The sequence below is a fragment of the Cydia fagiglandana genome, chromosome 16 (genome assembly GCF_963556715.1).
Source record: "Cydia fagiglandana chromosome 16, ilCydFagi1.1, whole genome shotgun sequence".
Lineage (NCBI taxonomy): Eukaryota > Metazoa > Arthropoda > Insecta > Lepidoptera > Tortricidae > Cydia > Cydia fagiglandana.
Window position 1 is genome coordinate 16,179,568 of NC_085947.1, and position 16,595 is coordinate 16,196,162.

Here is a 16,595-nt window from a genome sequence, read left to right on the forward strand (position 1 = left end):
AATAGAGTAGATCGACGGTCGGCTACAGGCGGCCCGCGAACCTCTCGCTTGCGGCCCGCGAGCCTCCCCGGCTATTTTCCATCTAATATTCACAATGTCTGCTGAAGTCACAAATATTACCAAAGTGCGGCCTCATAACTCTTTACTTAATAGAAAATTTTAAATGTGCCACACGGAAGATTCAGTCTCGTAACATGTGTTCAAAACCCAATTCCAGATAGTATTCGTGACATTACTCCTCTGGGCGTTCACGGCCGTGGCCAACAACCACCCGTTCGGCATGCAACAGACGGAAAAGCCGGACGCCGACGTGCCAATGAGTCTGGAGCTGTACTCTGCGCGAGCGCAGCGCCGCGTGCTGGTGAACGTGGATAAGGACACGCTCGACACTCTGCGGGTGGGCTTCAAGGGGGTGCAGTTTGAGGAGGTGCAAGATGTCGTTGATGGTACGTTTTTAGTAATATGCACCGGATATTCGGTTACTATCCGGCCATTATTTTAATACCCGGCCGGACACCTGATACTATGTATGTATGTATGTATGTAAACACTTTATTGTACATAAGACAGGTTAAGATACAATTAAAAGAAAGTATATAATGTACAAAGGCGAACTTATCCCTATAAGGGATCTCTTCCGGTCAACCTTACAACAGTCGGTCAGTCAGTTAATACTGAGTGACTATCCGACCGGAAACCGGATAGTAACATTGCTTGATTTTGGAGTAAACAAAATTGGAATATATCCGGTATCCGGCCAAACAACTAACGGACGCATCTCTAGTTTTTAGGGTTCCGTACCCAAAGGGTAAAAACGGGACCCCATTACTAAGACTCCGCTGTCCGTCTGTCTGTCACCAGGCTGTATCTCATGAACTGTGATAGCTAGGCAGTTGAAATTGTCACAGATGGTGTATTTCTGTTGCCGCTATAACAACCCAACTAGCAAACTAAGTCGTATAAGCTTCACTCTTTCAACTGTTTAGTCGAAAAAGAATCGTAAGGAAGATAAAAAAGCCGTTTAAAAGCAACTCTCTCGACTGTTTAACATGGAACGCTTTTTTGCCGCATAAACTTGTCGAGTCGACGTGCTCTCGATCAACTCATATCGCTTTTACTCGATAATTGTATAAAAGACTCATATACGCATAGAGATAGAGTCGATAATCCGTTGGACCTTCAAGATAGTTCTAACGACTATACTACCTTTTAACTAGTTTGAAATCTTAAATTATTTGTTGCAGCTATAATTCAGATTGGCAAAGAAGACATCGCGGCGTATAACAAGTACCTTGTGGGAATCGAGATCAACGACACAAATATTAAGGTAAGCATTATACATTTTATATTAATTCTTTTTGATAATGATTGAAATTAAATTTACTGATATCTTAATGAATATCAGTGTCTACAAACTTTTTGAACAGGTCACGTGACTTTAAGATTCGTAAGACGTACACATGACCTGATCCAAAAACTGTTACAATGTCATTGAGTTTTCACTTCTGTCGGCACTCCCGGAGTGCAACCCGTTGTTTTTTTTTTTCGCTCATACAAATATCATTACAGGCAGAAACCAATGCGATATTGTAGCAATAAAATAAATACATAAACAGACAAAAAACAAGTACCTATATCTAAAAAATCAGTAAGTCTAATACTGACTATACATTTTCTTTACCAGGCTCTGTACACGACCACAGTCCGCCACGCCGCCCCCGTGGCCCTCAACCTGCTCAGCAACGCGCTCAGCACTCGCCTTGTAGCCGGCGCCGACGCACACGCCATTACCACGCGTAACCATCCGTTGCGGGGCGCCTTCGTGCCTTTCCAGGATAAAATCAAGCTGCCCAAGCAGAATGAACAGAAGTTTATATGGACCTGTAACATCGCTATGGGTAAGATTTAATAATACTTAACTAAAGTTCCTTATAGCCCTTAAGCTACTTAACAAACTAAACCAAAAGTATACAGCTTAATATAATATGCGAGCAGCCGCGATACCTTCATACTGCTACGCGCCCCGGCCGCCGCGCCCGGCGTGTTGGTCAACGACACCTTCTCGTAACTCATGAGGCCCTGGTACTTGCTCCACGCTAAATTCAATTTTTTTTTTCTCGATTGTGGCCACCGTAGCCTATGGAGACTAACAAGCAACACTAAGGGCCAGTTGCACCAACTACATTTGACAGACTGATCAACGTCAGCCGGCGCGGCCCGGCGCTTTACTATGAAACTTTCCATACATAAAAATTTAGCGAACTCTTGAACGATACGAACAGTTTGGTGCAACCGACCCTAAGTGGTTTTCGTAGCCTATGGAAGTTGCTATATTAAGGGTGTCACATGCGCGTTTCTGACTTATAAACCAATTATTTCTACTATACAATTTAAAATAAATAATTAATTTGAGCTTTGGTTTGGTTTCGTCCTTTTGATCGCAGCGAGCTGTGATTGGTCAATTTCATTATAGTTGATTAAACTGTATCGAAATGAATATTATAGTTGAGTTGGGAGTTGGGAGCCCATACATTAAAAATACCCATTTGCAGTTTGATATAAGAAATCTTAATTCAAGAATTACGAGTATAGTCGACGAGTAGGAAAACCCATTTGCACGACTTATCGGGTTTTATCGCACATGCACGTATCGACCTGTAACACTACTATGGTTGAAGTCAGAAACCTATTTGAATATATAATATATCTGTCTGTAACAGGGTAGATTTTCTCCGATTGTTCAGATAGTTTTGTTGAGGTAAAACGAATACTAACAAAATATAAAGCATTATAACAAAAGCTAGCGAAATGCGTTACTAACAATTTCATGCAATAGAGACCGTGCGTGCGAGACTGCCATCTCGTGACCTGAATCGAAAGTGAAAACAATTCACGCTTCTAAGCATAGGAGGGTCTGCCATCTAGTGGCTTAAATCTAAACTTAGAAACTTGACATAATGCTTCGCGCCAATGAACAGGGGGCTTCTGTGCTGCCGTACAGTTTATGCACGTTCTCCTTATTACGTTATGTCATTGTCGGCAGTGGTTCTGTTCTACCTGTGCACGTTCTCGAAGCTGCCGTGCGCGGAGCGGCTGGCGGGCGCGCGGCACGCGCACGTGGTGGCGGGCGCGCCGCGCGCGCTGCACTGGGCCGCCACGCTGCTGGCGCAGCTGCTGCAGGCGCTAGTAGCGTGCGTGCTGCCCGTGTGCGTGCTGGCGGCGGCCGTGGACAAGGACGGCACGTTCGACCAGCCCGGCTTCATATGTGAGTAACAATATCCGTGTATGTTTACAACTACTGCGTGCGTGCGTGCCTGCGTGCGTGCGTTATTCCGACGTTACGACGACAATGAAATTTTATCGCGGTAGACCCGTTTGTGTAATTAAATAAATTATTATATTGTTTTGTTTCAGGGGCGCTCTGCGTGCTTCTAGTGCTAGGCATACTGGCATTCCTTGGTCTGGTGTACTTGGCCAGCACGCTGCTCAGCTACACGGCCACCTCTACAGTCCTCGTCGTCATCGCCTTCCTATTCAGTCAGTACCCTCCATTTTAGAATTTTATTGTTTTTTTAACCCATCAACTGAACCCGTTTATGCTAAGAAAGAGTATTATAAGGACTCATGAAAAGATGCCACCAGTTTTGGGGTGTCCTCAACTTTTGACAAGCAGATTTGCCACATATTGTAGGGTACCGTACAGCGCCATCTATATCATTTAGAATCAATAATTCTTTGATGGTAATCTCTTACCAGTAAAAGGACTTCAAGCTTCCGCTTAGTACTTATGCTCCTAAGATTATCATTGCCACTGATTTAAAATTAATCTATACAGTTAAAAAGCTTTCACGGTTTAAGTCTCGTTGCGACTTGCCTATTTCTCGTTGCAAGACCTAAAAATTCAGTATCTAGTTTTTACGAAAGCGACTGCCATCTGACCTTCCAACCCAGAGAGGAAACTAGGTCTTATTAGGATTAGTCCGGTTTCCTCACGATGTTTTCCTTCACCGAAAACCAACTGGTAAATATCAAATGATATTTCGTACATAAGTTTCGAAAAACTGATTGGTACGAGCCGGGGTTTGAACCCGCGACCTCCGGATTAAAAGTCGTACGCTCTTAGCCCACCAGCACCTCACCTAAAAAAATCTAACCAAAAATTCAGAATATTAAAAAAAATTACCTATGTTATAGGATGTTCATTTTTGCTTTACAATACAGAAAACATTTCTTTAACAAACTTTTCCCCTCAAGGTCAAATAACCCCCAACATCCCAGAATCCACGAGCTTCTGGTACAAACTCCTGTCCGTCCCGTACGCGCTGGTCGCGCCGCACACGCTCACGGCGGGCCTGGCGCTAGTGGCGACCGTCGCGCAAACCAACGCCTACTGCAACCTGAACCGGGACCGCTGCCCGGCGTTGGCCGGCCCTGACTACTTTGAAACGGCCAAGTGTTGTGGTAGGTTCTAGTACCTTACATTATCCATAGGATAGTCATCAAATAACCCCCAACATCCCTGAATCCACAAGCTTCTGGTACAAACTCCTGTCCGTCCCGTACGCGCTGGTCGCGCCACACACGCTCACGGCGGGCCTGGCGCTAGTGGCGACCGCCGCGCAAACCAACGCCTACTGCAACCTGAACAGGGACCGCTGCCCGGCGTTGGCCGGCCCTGACTACTTTGAAACGGCCAAGTGTTGTGGTAAGCTCTTATAACTTACATTTTGCATAGGATAGACATATAACCCCCAATATCCCTGAATCCACAAGCTTCTGGTACAAACTCCTGTCCGTCTCGTACGCACTGGTCGCGCCGCACACGCTCACGGCGGGCCTGGCGCTAGTAGCGACCGTCGCGCAAACCAACGCCTACTGCAACCTGAACAGGGACCGCTGCCCGGCGTTGGCCGGCCCTGACTATTTTGAAACTGCTAAATGTTGTGGTAAGTTCTTATATCTTACATTTTCCATAGGACAGGCATCAATAGATTTTGAAACGGCCAAGTGCTGAGGTGTATTTTATCGAAGTAATATGATTAAGTAAACAAAGAAAACTCATGTATGGAGTCATCAGTTTCCTTACCAAAACGCGCGTTATTAACAATGGATGTCGCGGCGAACGAACACTCTAATGCTCAACAATTTTCAGCTAACATTATATAACCGGATTAACTGGAAGTCTATTTCCAACTCCTTCTGCTTCTAATGTTAGCTGTAAATTGTTTTAGCGGTACATTTTCGTCAGTAGCGACACTTTTGCCTTTTGGTGTCAAGTGGCGGTACTGATAGTTCCACTACTTAACATTAGATGTCGAATACGAAATAATTTGGTGTTTTGGGTAGTTCATGATGTAAAACATGTTGACATCTGGCCATTTTGTAAACGGATTAAAGTATTGTGTAATATATTACTCGTAATATTGTGATTTATAATAATATTTGCCCCGTTGTACATATAACGATGTGTTTTTAACAGATTCCCCTCCTGGTTCGGAGCCGTGGAGTTACTTCGCGATGGAAGACGCCGCCGGCTGGCCGATGCTCATCCTCGCCTTACAAGCTGGCGCATATTTTGTGAGTATCATCATCATCATCATAGCAGCCAGAGGACGTCCACTGCTGGACATAGGCCTCCCCCAAATAGTGCCACAATGGCCGGTCTTGCGCCACGCGCATCCAGCGGACTCCCGCGACCTTTCCCAGGTCGTCAGTGCACCTTGTGGGGGGTCTACCCACGCTGCGCCTTCCGGTACGTGGTTTGTGAGTATATCCTTTATTAATTATAGTAAGAGGCTTTTTAATAAAATAAAATAAAATAAAAATCATTTATTTCAGGTTACCAGGACCCATATTACATTTACAAAAAATAATTAAATTAAATTAAATACATTTACAAACTAAGTACGCTACAAACATTTACAAATAACAAACAACATACAATACAAATTACACATTATTAGCGACACTGGGTAAAAATCATCACTTTTTTATATAAACTACACACGTAAATATTGTTCGGATCCTCAGCTCAAAATACATTTTTAACCAGAAGAAATCTACATAAGGTTGGTATTCCACCTGTCCAATTTCTTGGTCCAATGTGTATTTTCGTCTCACATTTTGCTTAATGAGGTTAGGTGGAATACCATCCTAGGTTGCATGCATGCCAAGTTTCATGATTTTTCCAAATGGGACTACACTTTTGAAATAGTTAGAGAATTAGTTACTAGTGAAGTCGTATATGTACTTATATTAATACAACGAATAGACTTTTAGTCACACCTGTCCCAATTAAAACTCGAAATAAAGAGGCCAAGAAATGAAAAGTACAAAACGATTTTATTAACAGTGTAACCGAGGCCGGGACGGCCGCCGCAGCGGCTGAGCACCTCAAACGGCGCAAATTTGCAGCCATTGAGACAGACTTTCGGGCCTTGGGGACCCGAAGCAGATTGCATATTTAGGGAGCTAGCGAAGCGTCTCAATGATGCTACGGGTGACCAGAGGGCTGGTTACTTCGTTGCCCAGCAAATTGGCATTGTCATTCAGCGCGACAATGCCACCAGCCTTCTGGGCACCCTACCAACCGGCGCGGAGCTAGCTCCCATCTTTTATTTGTAAATATGTGTACATAGTTTAGCTTTAGTTTTAATTTTATGTTTAGTTTATTGATTTTTTTAATACTGTTTTGCTAAGATAATATTTAATAAACCAGTGTATTTATATTAAGGTCCTAACGCTGCTATCGGACAGCGGGTTCCTGGAACGCGTGTTCGCTCGTGTGAGCGCGCGCGGCGCGAGGCCGCCGCGCCGCCTCGCGGACCCCATGGCGCGCGCGGAGACCGCCTACGTCGAGAAAGCTATACAACTGCGTACGTACCAGGGCGTTTTCACAAATCGTTGTTCATACGAAAAAGTCGTGTCCCATGATTTCCTTAGCTATTTTCTTGAATATTACCCAGACGTATGATAAAATGTTATACTTTTCAATTAAACAACTCATTAGGCTTTTTATTGGTCCTAAAATGACGCATTTAGCATTGCAAAATTTTAAATAAAACCGAAAAACCTTAAAAAAGTAGTCCAATTTTGACGTGTCCCATACTACCCAGGCAAAGATCAGAGTAAGAAAAAAAATATTATTCCAAGACTATTTCAAAGTAACGGCTATTTTTCTGATCAACAATAAACTAATCCTCAATTCTAAACCTTAAACTCGAGTAGTACAGTACAAATTTAATTAAAAACAACGTATTTTGTCCTGTCCTGCAGAATAGCGTACAGCGGAATTTCCATACTACGCCACCGCAGTTTTAAAGGCTTGGCAACATTTTTTTAAACAAATACGATCTGATTTTGAATTAAGGCAACATTTCAAGGCAATAGCAGCCGCCATTTTGTAGAAAACTACGGCAGTTGATGCGCATTATGAGTTTAGAGTGGTCGCGTGGCATTCAGTCAAAAACAAAACTTCCAATACGACGCCTGATTTTAATAAGGTAAGATAATCCTCTACTTAAAACTTTTTAATTTGTTGAACTTGTTATTTATTCGTTATTCCGAATAAATAACACATTCAATTGAAGATCTAATAGATAATTTGCAATTTACATTTTAATGTTGCGTTGTCGTTAATACGTTACCTCCATTACGCCACCATAGCGTGAATGGAAATAAAAAGTGACGTAATGGAATTCTTAGGGTCGTTTCATAACGAAGCTAATTTGCTAAAGGTAATAAATTTATATATTGTGTGCGTATTATAACCTCGTCAGACCCACTGTACAATGTAAAATTACAACATGTACAGTCACCATCATAACATCGGAGCTGTGGAGGTGGTCACAAATAAAATAATTCTGGTAGTTTACTTTATTTTTTGAAAATGCAAAGCAGTATGAACATTGCCTTATAGTTCCTAAACGCCATTTTGTGTTCCAGCTTACGCCACTGGGCCGACTGGCCTAATATGTCCTGCTATGGCTGTGATGTATTTCTTAAGATATTATATACAATATTCTAACGATTTTAAGATGTTAATTTATAAAAGTTATTTAACTTTATTATCAGACATCGGATTCCGTGGGGCGAAACTTCTTGACAGCTAGGGACTTCCTACGTCGATAAACTCATTTATCGATACTAGTTCTATATACTAGTGACCGCCCCCAACATTGTGTGTTTTTCGTAACTATTGTTCTGAAGACCAGTATGAAATTCATACATAGCGTCTAAAATAATCGGTAGGTTACACATAGATAAGGCTAGTACCGATTGCATTATAAAATAGTTGATACCCATTATCTTAACCTCTTCAGATAATTAAATAGAAGTACCTTACCTACTTAGACACTCACTATGAAACAATACTTGTCAATGTCATCAGACACTGTCATTCTCATTTGTAAAGACGTGCTATTTATTACAGATTTTATATTTATGAGTGAAAATAAATAATGCCTCTTCAAAAAATAGAAGACTTGCTTAAAAAGCATCCTGAAATAATTAAACGCGGGTCTAAGCTACGCTGTAGCCAATGTCAAGTGACCTTTCATCGCAAAAATTATTCTCTTGCTACGCACTTGAAAACCGGAAGACATACAAGTATTCAAGAAGAAAAATATAAATTCTACAAAGAGCTTACTATGTTCATGGTGGCCTGCAATATATCGTGGTATCAATTAGAAAATCCAAATTTTTATGGTTTTATTCAAAATTGCATTTCTGGACGATATGGGAAGTTTTCAGTGCCTTCGGAATCTACTATCAGAAAAAATTATCTTTCTCCAATTTATAATGAAACGTATCAACAAATTAGGAACGAAATTGGAAACAATTACATCTACGTGTCGGTAGATGAAACTACAAATTCTAACGGTGACCAAATTGCAAATGTTGTCATTGGCAAACTTTCTCACAGCACACCAAGTCGGCCGTATGTTATTGCAAGTAAATGTTTACAGCAGACAAATAATGAAACTATTGCAAATTTTATTATAACGTCCCTATCAAATTTTTGGTGCTGTGATTCAAATAGCGATAATTTCAAAAAAGTGCTATTGTTGGTGACTGACGCAGCACCTTATATGATAAAAATGGGTAAGAAACTGGATTCAGTTTTTCAAAATATGACTCACGTAACATGTGCAGCTCACGGATTAAATAGGGTTGCTGAGAAAGTTAGATATCTGTTTCCAAATGTTAATAACTTGATATCATCCGTCAAAAAAGTATTTTTGAAGTGTCCCAAGAGAATCAATGTATTTAAAAATATGTTACCAAATGTACCTCTACCGCCGCAACCAACCATTATAAGATGGGGCACATGGTTGCAAGCAGCAAACTATTACGCTAAATATTTTGAAGATATAAGACGAGTTCTGCATACATTTTCTGCATCAGATGGGAAAGCAGTTAAAATGGCCAAGGCTGCACTAAATAAATCTTCTCTTCAGGGTGAACTTAAATTTATTGCCGACAATCTAAATATCATTCAAGAGTCGATAAAGAAATTACAAGCAACAAATTTGTCTCTAGACTTTGGTGTGCGAATAGTGAAGAAGGTACAGTCTGCATTATCTAAAATATTTTTGGACAAAAAGGGGAAAATCGTATACGATAAATTTAAAAACGTTTTTTACAAAAACTCCGGGTACAACACAATGGAAAAAATCAATTTGTTATTAAAAGGTGAAGAAGTTACATTACAACCGATAAATAAACGAAATACCATTGATCACTTTATGAAATTTTGCTATGCTCCTATAACCTCCACAGAAATTGAAAAGTCTTTTAGCCACCTGAAATGGATTTTTCAGCCAAGACGGAGACGCTTAACGCCCGAAAATATGGAAAAAATTCTGGTAGTTTACTTTAACAACAATAGATGGGACAGTCATGAAGAAATAAATTGTGACGAGTAAACTTTTAAAAACGTTTTAAAAAAAGAAGAGGAAAATTTAGTTCTTATTTTATTATATAATACTCTTTTAATAAAAAAATATTTTATAAGCAAACCTTTGTGTGATCACTAGTATTTAGAACTAGTATCGATAAATGAGTTTATCGACGTAGGAAGTCCCTAGCTGTCAAGAAGTTTCGCCCCACGGAATCCGATGTCTGTTTATTATGTATCAGAGATTTATTAATATTTCATTAAAATATTAGTCATTTGTCAAGCTGTAGACAATAATATATAGTAAAAAGTACTGAAAAGTAGCGTAAGGGAAAGTTTTTTGATAAAAACGGGGTTGTTTTGTTTTATTTAGAAGACGTTTATATTTTTTTTTTGAAAGATTCTATTGTTTATATTTTGATGAATAAAAATTAAAACACTTTAACCCTTCCTGTATTTTTTTTATCAATCGCAAAATCAGTGACGTAATGGAACCTTGACCTAGCCTGACACGAGATTAATTGCGATTATTTACTGGAATTGTTAATATATCTCAATAAATTTAGTATTTTTATGCACCTCAAACAATAAACTATCTAATTAGCTATACCATAAAATAATTTAAAATATTTCCCAAAGTGGAATTCCACATACGTCACCAACAACGATTTGTGAAAACGCTCACCAACCCACTTTGCTCGACCAAAAAGATTATCAAATAGAGAGTTACTATCATGGTAAATTATGTAGCTACGGTACATTTACTGCCATCTTTCGACAGACGATTAAAATTGTTAGAACGTCATTTGACTTTGATCCTTATTCTTTCACTGATATGTGTCAACTTGTTAAATATTATTATTAAAGCCATCTACTCGAGAGTAGGCTGAAGGTTATGGCGCCATCGCTCGAAAAGATTGCACCATACCTTTGACATATAGTATACATCATTTTTTGTAGCATTAGAAATAAGGTAAACAATCTTGATTTGTCTTTTAATTGAAAACACATTTTCAAAATAAGTTACGGCAAATATGTATCAATTATGTATCTAATACGATCATTTATATTCTTCTGCTTTCATAAGTAATAGTTACTGATTTTTAAAAAGCGTTTTTTCAATGAAAAGACACGTCAAGATCGCTTACCTTCTTTCAAGTTCTTTCTAATGCTAAAAAAACGAACTATAGTAGTGTTTATTTAACTTGCAGCTAAACAACAAATCACGGACGCTATCTTGTGCCACAACGTACAGAAGTTGTACCCGGGCTGCTGTAAACGGAAGCCTTTCTTTGCTGTCAAGGGCGTCAGTTTCTCCGTCAAAAAAGGTAAATACTTAGGTATTACAATAATCTAATATCGACCGGTCCTAATTCCGGCATTCAATGTTAAAGTGTCATGAATAACTTCTAATCTATTTATCATTAAAAATTATGTTTGACTTTTTGTCAATGAACAAGTCAAGTTCATTTCATATAGTTTAGATGCGATATAGTTTGTTAGCAGACTAATTAAATAAAAAATAAACCCTTTATAAGTTACCCGCCTTAGAGGATATAACCAATGGAGACGCCATGTCTACAATTTTCGGTACAAAATAGTCTGCCGTTTTTTGCGGGGGAGGGGCACATCAAATGTATAGGTAGGACATGTCAGATAAACGTCAGTCCATACATATGGTTGACATGTGGTTGACCATTGGCCGCCTATTTTCGACAGAGGGGAACGCCTGTTAATGGCGGCTCCATTGTTAATTACTCCGAGTTACCCGCAATGGCAGGCGTGGCTCACTCGCAAAAAGTAGCTACAAGTACATCCGTCCCACACCAATTTTGGGTGGCTAGTCATAAGCTGCGCGTCGCGCACCTAGCGGTCATATCTGTCCTAATCGTAACAGACGCGTTTTGTTAAAGAGCGTATCTTCTGTGCCTAGTACCATTATTTATTGTATGGAAATGGTTAAAATTCATTTATTTACATTACACGCCGACTTTGGCTAACCAACCCACATCGCACCTACCAAATTGCTATTCGATCGACCCAGTATTTTCGAAACAAATTGGCTGTTACAGACAGTCGGACAGATGGACACAAATATTTATCATAATAATTAAAAACTATTTTTGCAGTAGTATTTTTTAAATACTTTTTTACCAGGTGAATGTTTCGGCCTACTGGGAGTGAACGGCGCGGGCAAAACTACGACGTTCAAAATGCTGACGGGGCTGACCAGCCCCACTGGGGGACAAATATTCGCCAACGGACACTACGCCACGGACCGGAACGCGGTGAGTTTACCAGTTTTACCACAGATAAGGGAAATTTTATATAATAAATTAATAAGTAAAATGCTACATCTAAAAATCAATTAAGGTAGAAGATGTCAAAGTGACAAGGATTAAATTTGAATACAGAAAAATCTTTGCCTTTCAAATTTAACCTATATTACTTTGAAATAAAGCGCCCATGTCGAATACTAGTGCAGCGTGGAGCACTAGTACTTCCACCTTAGCAGTTATCATAATTTAGATTTTGAAAATGTAAAACTAATGGCAAAAAAATGTTTGTTGATGAGTATTTATTATAGTTCGTCTTTTTAGAATTAGAAATAACGTAAACAATCTTGATGTGTATTTTAATTGAAAAACACGTTTTAAAAATAAGTCACGGCAATTATGTAACAATTATGAATCTAATACGATCATTAATATTCTTCTGCTTTCCTAACTAATAGTTACTGATTTTAAAAAAGCGTTTTTTAATTAAAAGACGTGTCAAGATCGCTCACCTTCTTTCTAATGCTAAAATAACGAACTATTTATAAATAAATCACAATCAGGTACCATCGCCCACACTGTTAACTGTATATCGGTGGACCTTATGCCTTTAGTAATAAGATCCACCGATTTACAGTTGCTGTTTTTTACAGCCCGTGTACTCATGATGCTTTCTGTCACACTTGCATTTTTTTACATTTTAAGCCAAAAGAAATGTGAAATATAGTTGGTCAAACCAATTTGTCAGTCAGTAAGTACTAGAGATGCCCCGAATAGTGAATTTGGCCTAATACCGAATATTCGGCATGACATGCGTACATTTTGAGTCATAATTATTACGAAAACTGTTCGCCAGCAAAGCACAACGTTTGCTAAGATATACTTCTATGTTGAACAGAATTTAATGAATGTAGTTAGAGTCAATCAAATCAGACCCATGATAAAAATAAAATATTTAAGAATCAAAAAATGCTGTAACTAAAACGTGCCTTCGTATTTAACCACTTTTTCCAAGAGTACATTTTAAATATTAAAAATACCTAGCTTTTTGTTACTTTTTTGTGATTTTTTTTTAGGTAGGTGCAACAGATATTCGGTATTCGGCCGAATTAGGCAACATTCGGCCGAATACCGAATATTCGGCAAAGTGGCCGAACACCGAATAGTTGCCGAATATTCGTAGCATCTCTAGTAAGAACCAGGAAAACTATACTCATTCTTTTCTTTTTGGGTGCTAGTACTAGTGTAAGACAATGATAGTATGATTCTCTCTATCTATGATTGCAATGAGATAGTCCTTGTAAAACTATACAATTGGCAGTTAAAAATAAAATCAATCTTTTTTTGTCCTCAGTACATGCGTACGTTCAGTTACTGCCCCCAGTTCGCCGGTCTGGACGACTTCTTAACCGGTCGCCAGAACCTTTCTCTGCTGCTGACGCTACGTGGCCTGCAAGACGAGGATGTTTCCACCGTCTCCAACTCTTGGATCGAGGAAGTCGGTACGTATTTATTGAGCTGTAAACTTCGCCAACAAACTTGACCATTTTTAAAAACTTAATCGGCAAAAATATTCACTAGAACTCTGCCACGCATACGGTAGTTTTACTCCATGTTCGAGTCGAAAGTGTCTTTGTGTGACGTCCGTGTCTTTGAACGGACCAATCACGGCACAGGATTTCGCTCACCTCGTCCCGCGCACCCCCGCATTTTTGGCATCATCGGTTGCATGAAATAATTGCTCTAAACTCGGTCTAGAGGATTCCTAGTCTATGTATAAACCCTTCTATAAAATTTTGGTTTATTTACAGATCTGTCACGGCACGCAGACAAACGCGTGTCATCATACAGCGGCGGCTGCGCGCGACGTCTAGCCGCAGCCGCGGCGCTATGCCAGGCAGTTCGCACTGCCTTACTAGACGAACCCACCGCCGGAGTGGACCCGCTGGCTAGACGACGGATGCACCAGGCCCTGCTCCGGGCCAGGAGACACCACGAGCTCATTATCGCCTCCCACAGGTACACCCTTATAGATTGATTTCAAATCGAAGGAAATTCTCAATCCGATATTTTCCTATATTTGTATATTCCCTGGCCGCGTAGCCAACGTGCCAATCGCTTACGCTCCGTAGCGATCGAAACGCAACTATCACTGTCACACTAATATGGAAGAGTGATAGGGAGACACAAAGCGTTTCGTTGTCGAAGCGATAGCGATTGTCACCTTGGCTAGGCCGGCTGATTTGGCTGACATCGAAGGTGATTGAACTTATTCATCAGAACATCCTTTTTGATCCTGTTACCATTACGTCAAGTTCTGAAGATTGCATCATGAGTAAATCGAGAGAACTCTTCACATACACATATTCTTATACTAACTCGTGCATTTGCTTTCTATTTGTTGACTTGGTGTACATCAAAACGACGGCATGTTAGACTTTTTTCTGGAATCAACCGACTGTTTTAGTTTAAAATTATTTAACCTTAAAGCTTATTCAACACACATAATTATTCCCGTGCATGAACTATAGGAGCTGTCAGATTTTTGGCCCGAAGCGTAAATGTGTCGTTTATGCAGTGTTGCCAGATGAAATCTGAAATATTCAGTAGAAAAAAAATCGGTTTAGCAGTAGATAGGGGAAAAAAGCAGTAGATTTAGAAATTGATGTCTGCAATAGGTAAAATTGAACAAAAAAAAATTATGCTCTGACCTGACACTAACCTCCCATAAAAAAGTTGTTTTTTTTTTCCTTTTTAGGCCCCAATTTCGCACGGGAGCTTTTTCAAAAAAGCGCGTTTTCGCGCGTTAAAAAAGCGTTAGAATGACACAAATGGATAATCATGTATAGCTGGTCAAGCAAATCTTGTCAGTAAAAAAAGTCGAGAAATTCAAATTTTCTATGGGAAGATATCCCTTCGCGCCTACATTTTTCAAATTTACCGCATTTCTCTACTGACAATATCTGCTTAACCAAGTATATGTATTCACACGAAGGCGGTTTTTAAGCGCGGCGCTTTTTTATCGAGTACTGTTCACTAGACGACACGATACGACGGTATAAAGTAACTAGATGATTCGGTCACGACGAATAATCATTCGTTTTCGAAAAATCAGTAGCTTAGCAGCAAAAAGCAGCAGATCAGTAGATATTTTTAAAATCAGATAGATCTACTGCTTAATCAGTAGATCTGGCAACACTGCGTTTATGCTTCCGATGTAGCCCACATGATGGCAGAACCTACTAGGTATGTGGTATGCACAAGGAAACGATACGACCGACGAGAACGTTAGATGGTAGCACTTGCTTTGTACATGTGCACATATTTTTCCGGTTCAGGCCACAAGATGGCAGACCCTCCAACGCACACGGCCTGTGCACACCGGCTGCGTGTGCGTGACGTGCACGTGCGCGTGCGGCGTTGTAGTAAGGATCTGTATCCTTGAGAGACGGCACACCGCTTGCGTGACGTGTGCGTGTGCGGCTCCAACATTTTAGCGCACGCACACGCGCACATCACGCACACGTAAGCCGGTGTGGCTCGGCCTTAACTCTCTCCTGTGTGCCTCGTTTTACTGAAGTATATAATGTGTCCCGCAGCCTGGACGAGATGGAGGCGCTGTGCCACCGCATCGCCATCATGTCGGGCGGCGAGCTGCGCGCGCTGGGCTCGGCGGCCGCGCTCAAGGCGGAGCACGCGCAGGGGTACTCCGTCGTCTTCAAGCTCACCCACGCGCAGGACGGTGAGACACTTTATCATCATCATTTTAGCCCACATTCGCCCACCGATGAGCATAGTGTTCGTACGTTCGTACACTCATCCGAAAGTGCTCCGCGATTTTTCGGACGTCATCCACCTAACGAGCCAACGGACGCCGCCGGGCGCTTCTTTCATCCGAAAGCGACCACCAATCCGTCAAAATTTTGGACCAAAATGTTGCCATCACTCTGCCTGGCAGATACTTAAAGTAAACTGACAATGAAAATCTGTGCGGGTTACTAAACTCGTGGGTTCAAACATCGGTCAAAATTACTTGGTTGATAGCCGCAAGTTAACCAAGTAATTATAACATTTATTTCGTCGGGTGACAAGCAAATGTCACTAAGTACTATCAAAAAATTGAAGTAACAATGCACTTTATTACACTTGTAACACGGTTTATTGTCCAATCATTTCAATGGTATTAGTTAGTGACTTTTGCTTGTCACCCGGCGATTTATAAAACTCTTCATGTTATTATTATTAATGCCTTGTTTTCAGTGACGGACGGAGTCTCCAAGCTGGATGAATTCAAGGGCGAGCTGAACACGCGCTTCTCATGCGAGCTGCAGGACCAGCACCAGGTATGCTAACACTGTCTAATAATACAAACAATAGTTATATGTTCAACTAAAATCTTCTTTACCACACACTAACATACT

At 40.4% G+C, this 16,595-nt stretch overlaps 1 protein-coding gene across 1 annotated transcript in view; it reads left to right on the forward strand.

Annotated features, from left to right (window-relative positions):
• Positions 1 to 16,595, forward strand: part of LOC134672262 (phospholipid-transporting ATPase ABCA3-like) — a 48,694-nt gene that overhangs the window by 25,620 nt on the left and 6,479 nt on the right. Inside the window, exons 20-34 of the mRNA XM_063530160.1 lie at positions 218 to 446; positions 1,245 to 1,327; positions 1,685 to 1,898; positions 3,044 to 3,265; positions 3,415 to 3,537; positions 4,255 to 4,465; positions 4,497 to 4,705; positions 5,480 to 5,577; positions 6,734 to 6,875; positions 11,110 to 11,226; positions 12,056 to 12,186; positions 13,529 to 13,676; positions 13,986 to 14,193; positions 15,774 to 15,916; positions 16,435 to 16,517. Of these exons, the coding sequence (XP_063386230.1) occupies positions 218 to 446; positions 1,245 to 1,327; positions 1,685 to 1,898; positions 3,044 to 3,265; positions 3,415 to 3,537; positions 4,255 to 4,465; positions 4,497 to 4,705; positions 5,480 to 5,577; positions 6,734 to 6,875; positions 11,110 to 11,226; positions 12,056 to 12,186; positions 13,529 to 13,676; positions 13,986 to 14,193; positions 15,774 to 15,916; positions 16,435 to 16,517 (2,361 nt within the window). The remainder of the gene's footprint in view (positions 1 to 217; positions 447 to 1,244; positions 1,328 to 1,684; positions 1,899 to 3,043; positions 3,266 to 3,414; positions 3,538 to 4,254; positions 4,466 to 4,496; positions 4,706 to 5,479; positions 5,578 to 6,733; positions 6,876 to 11,109; positions 11,227 to 12,055; positions 12,187 to 13,528; positions 13,677 to 13,985; positions 14,194 to 15,773; positions 15,917 to 16,434; positions 16,518 to 16,595) is intronic.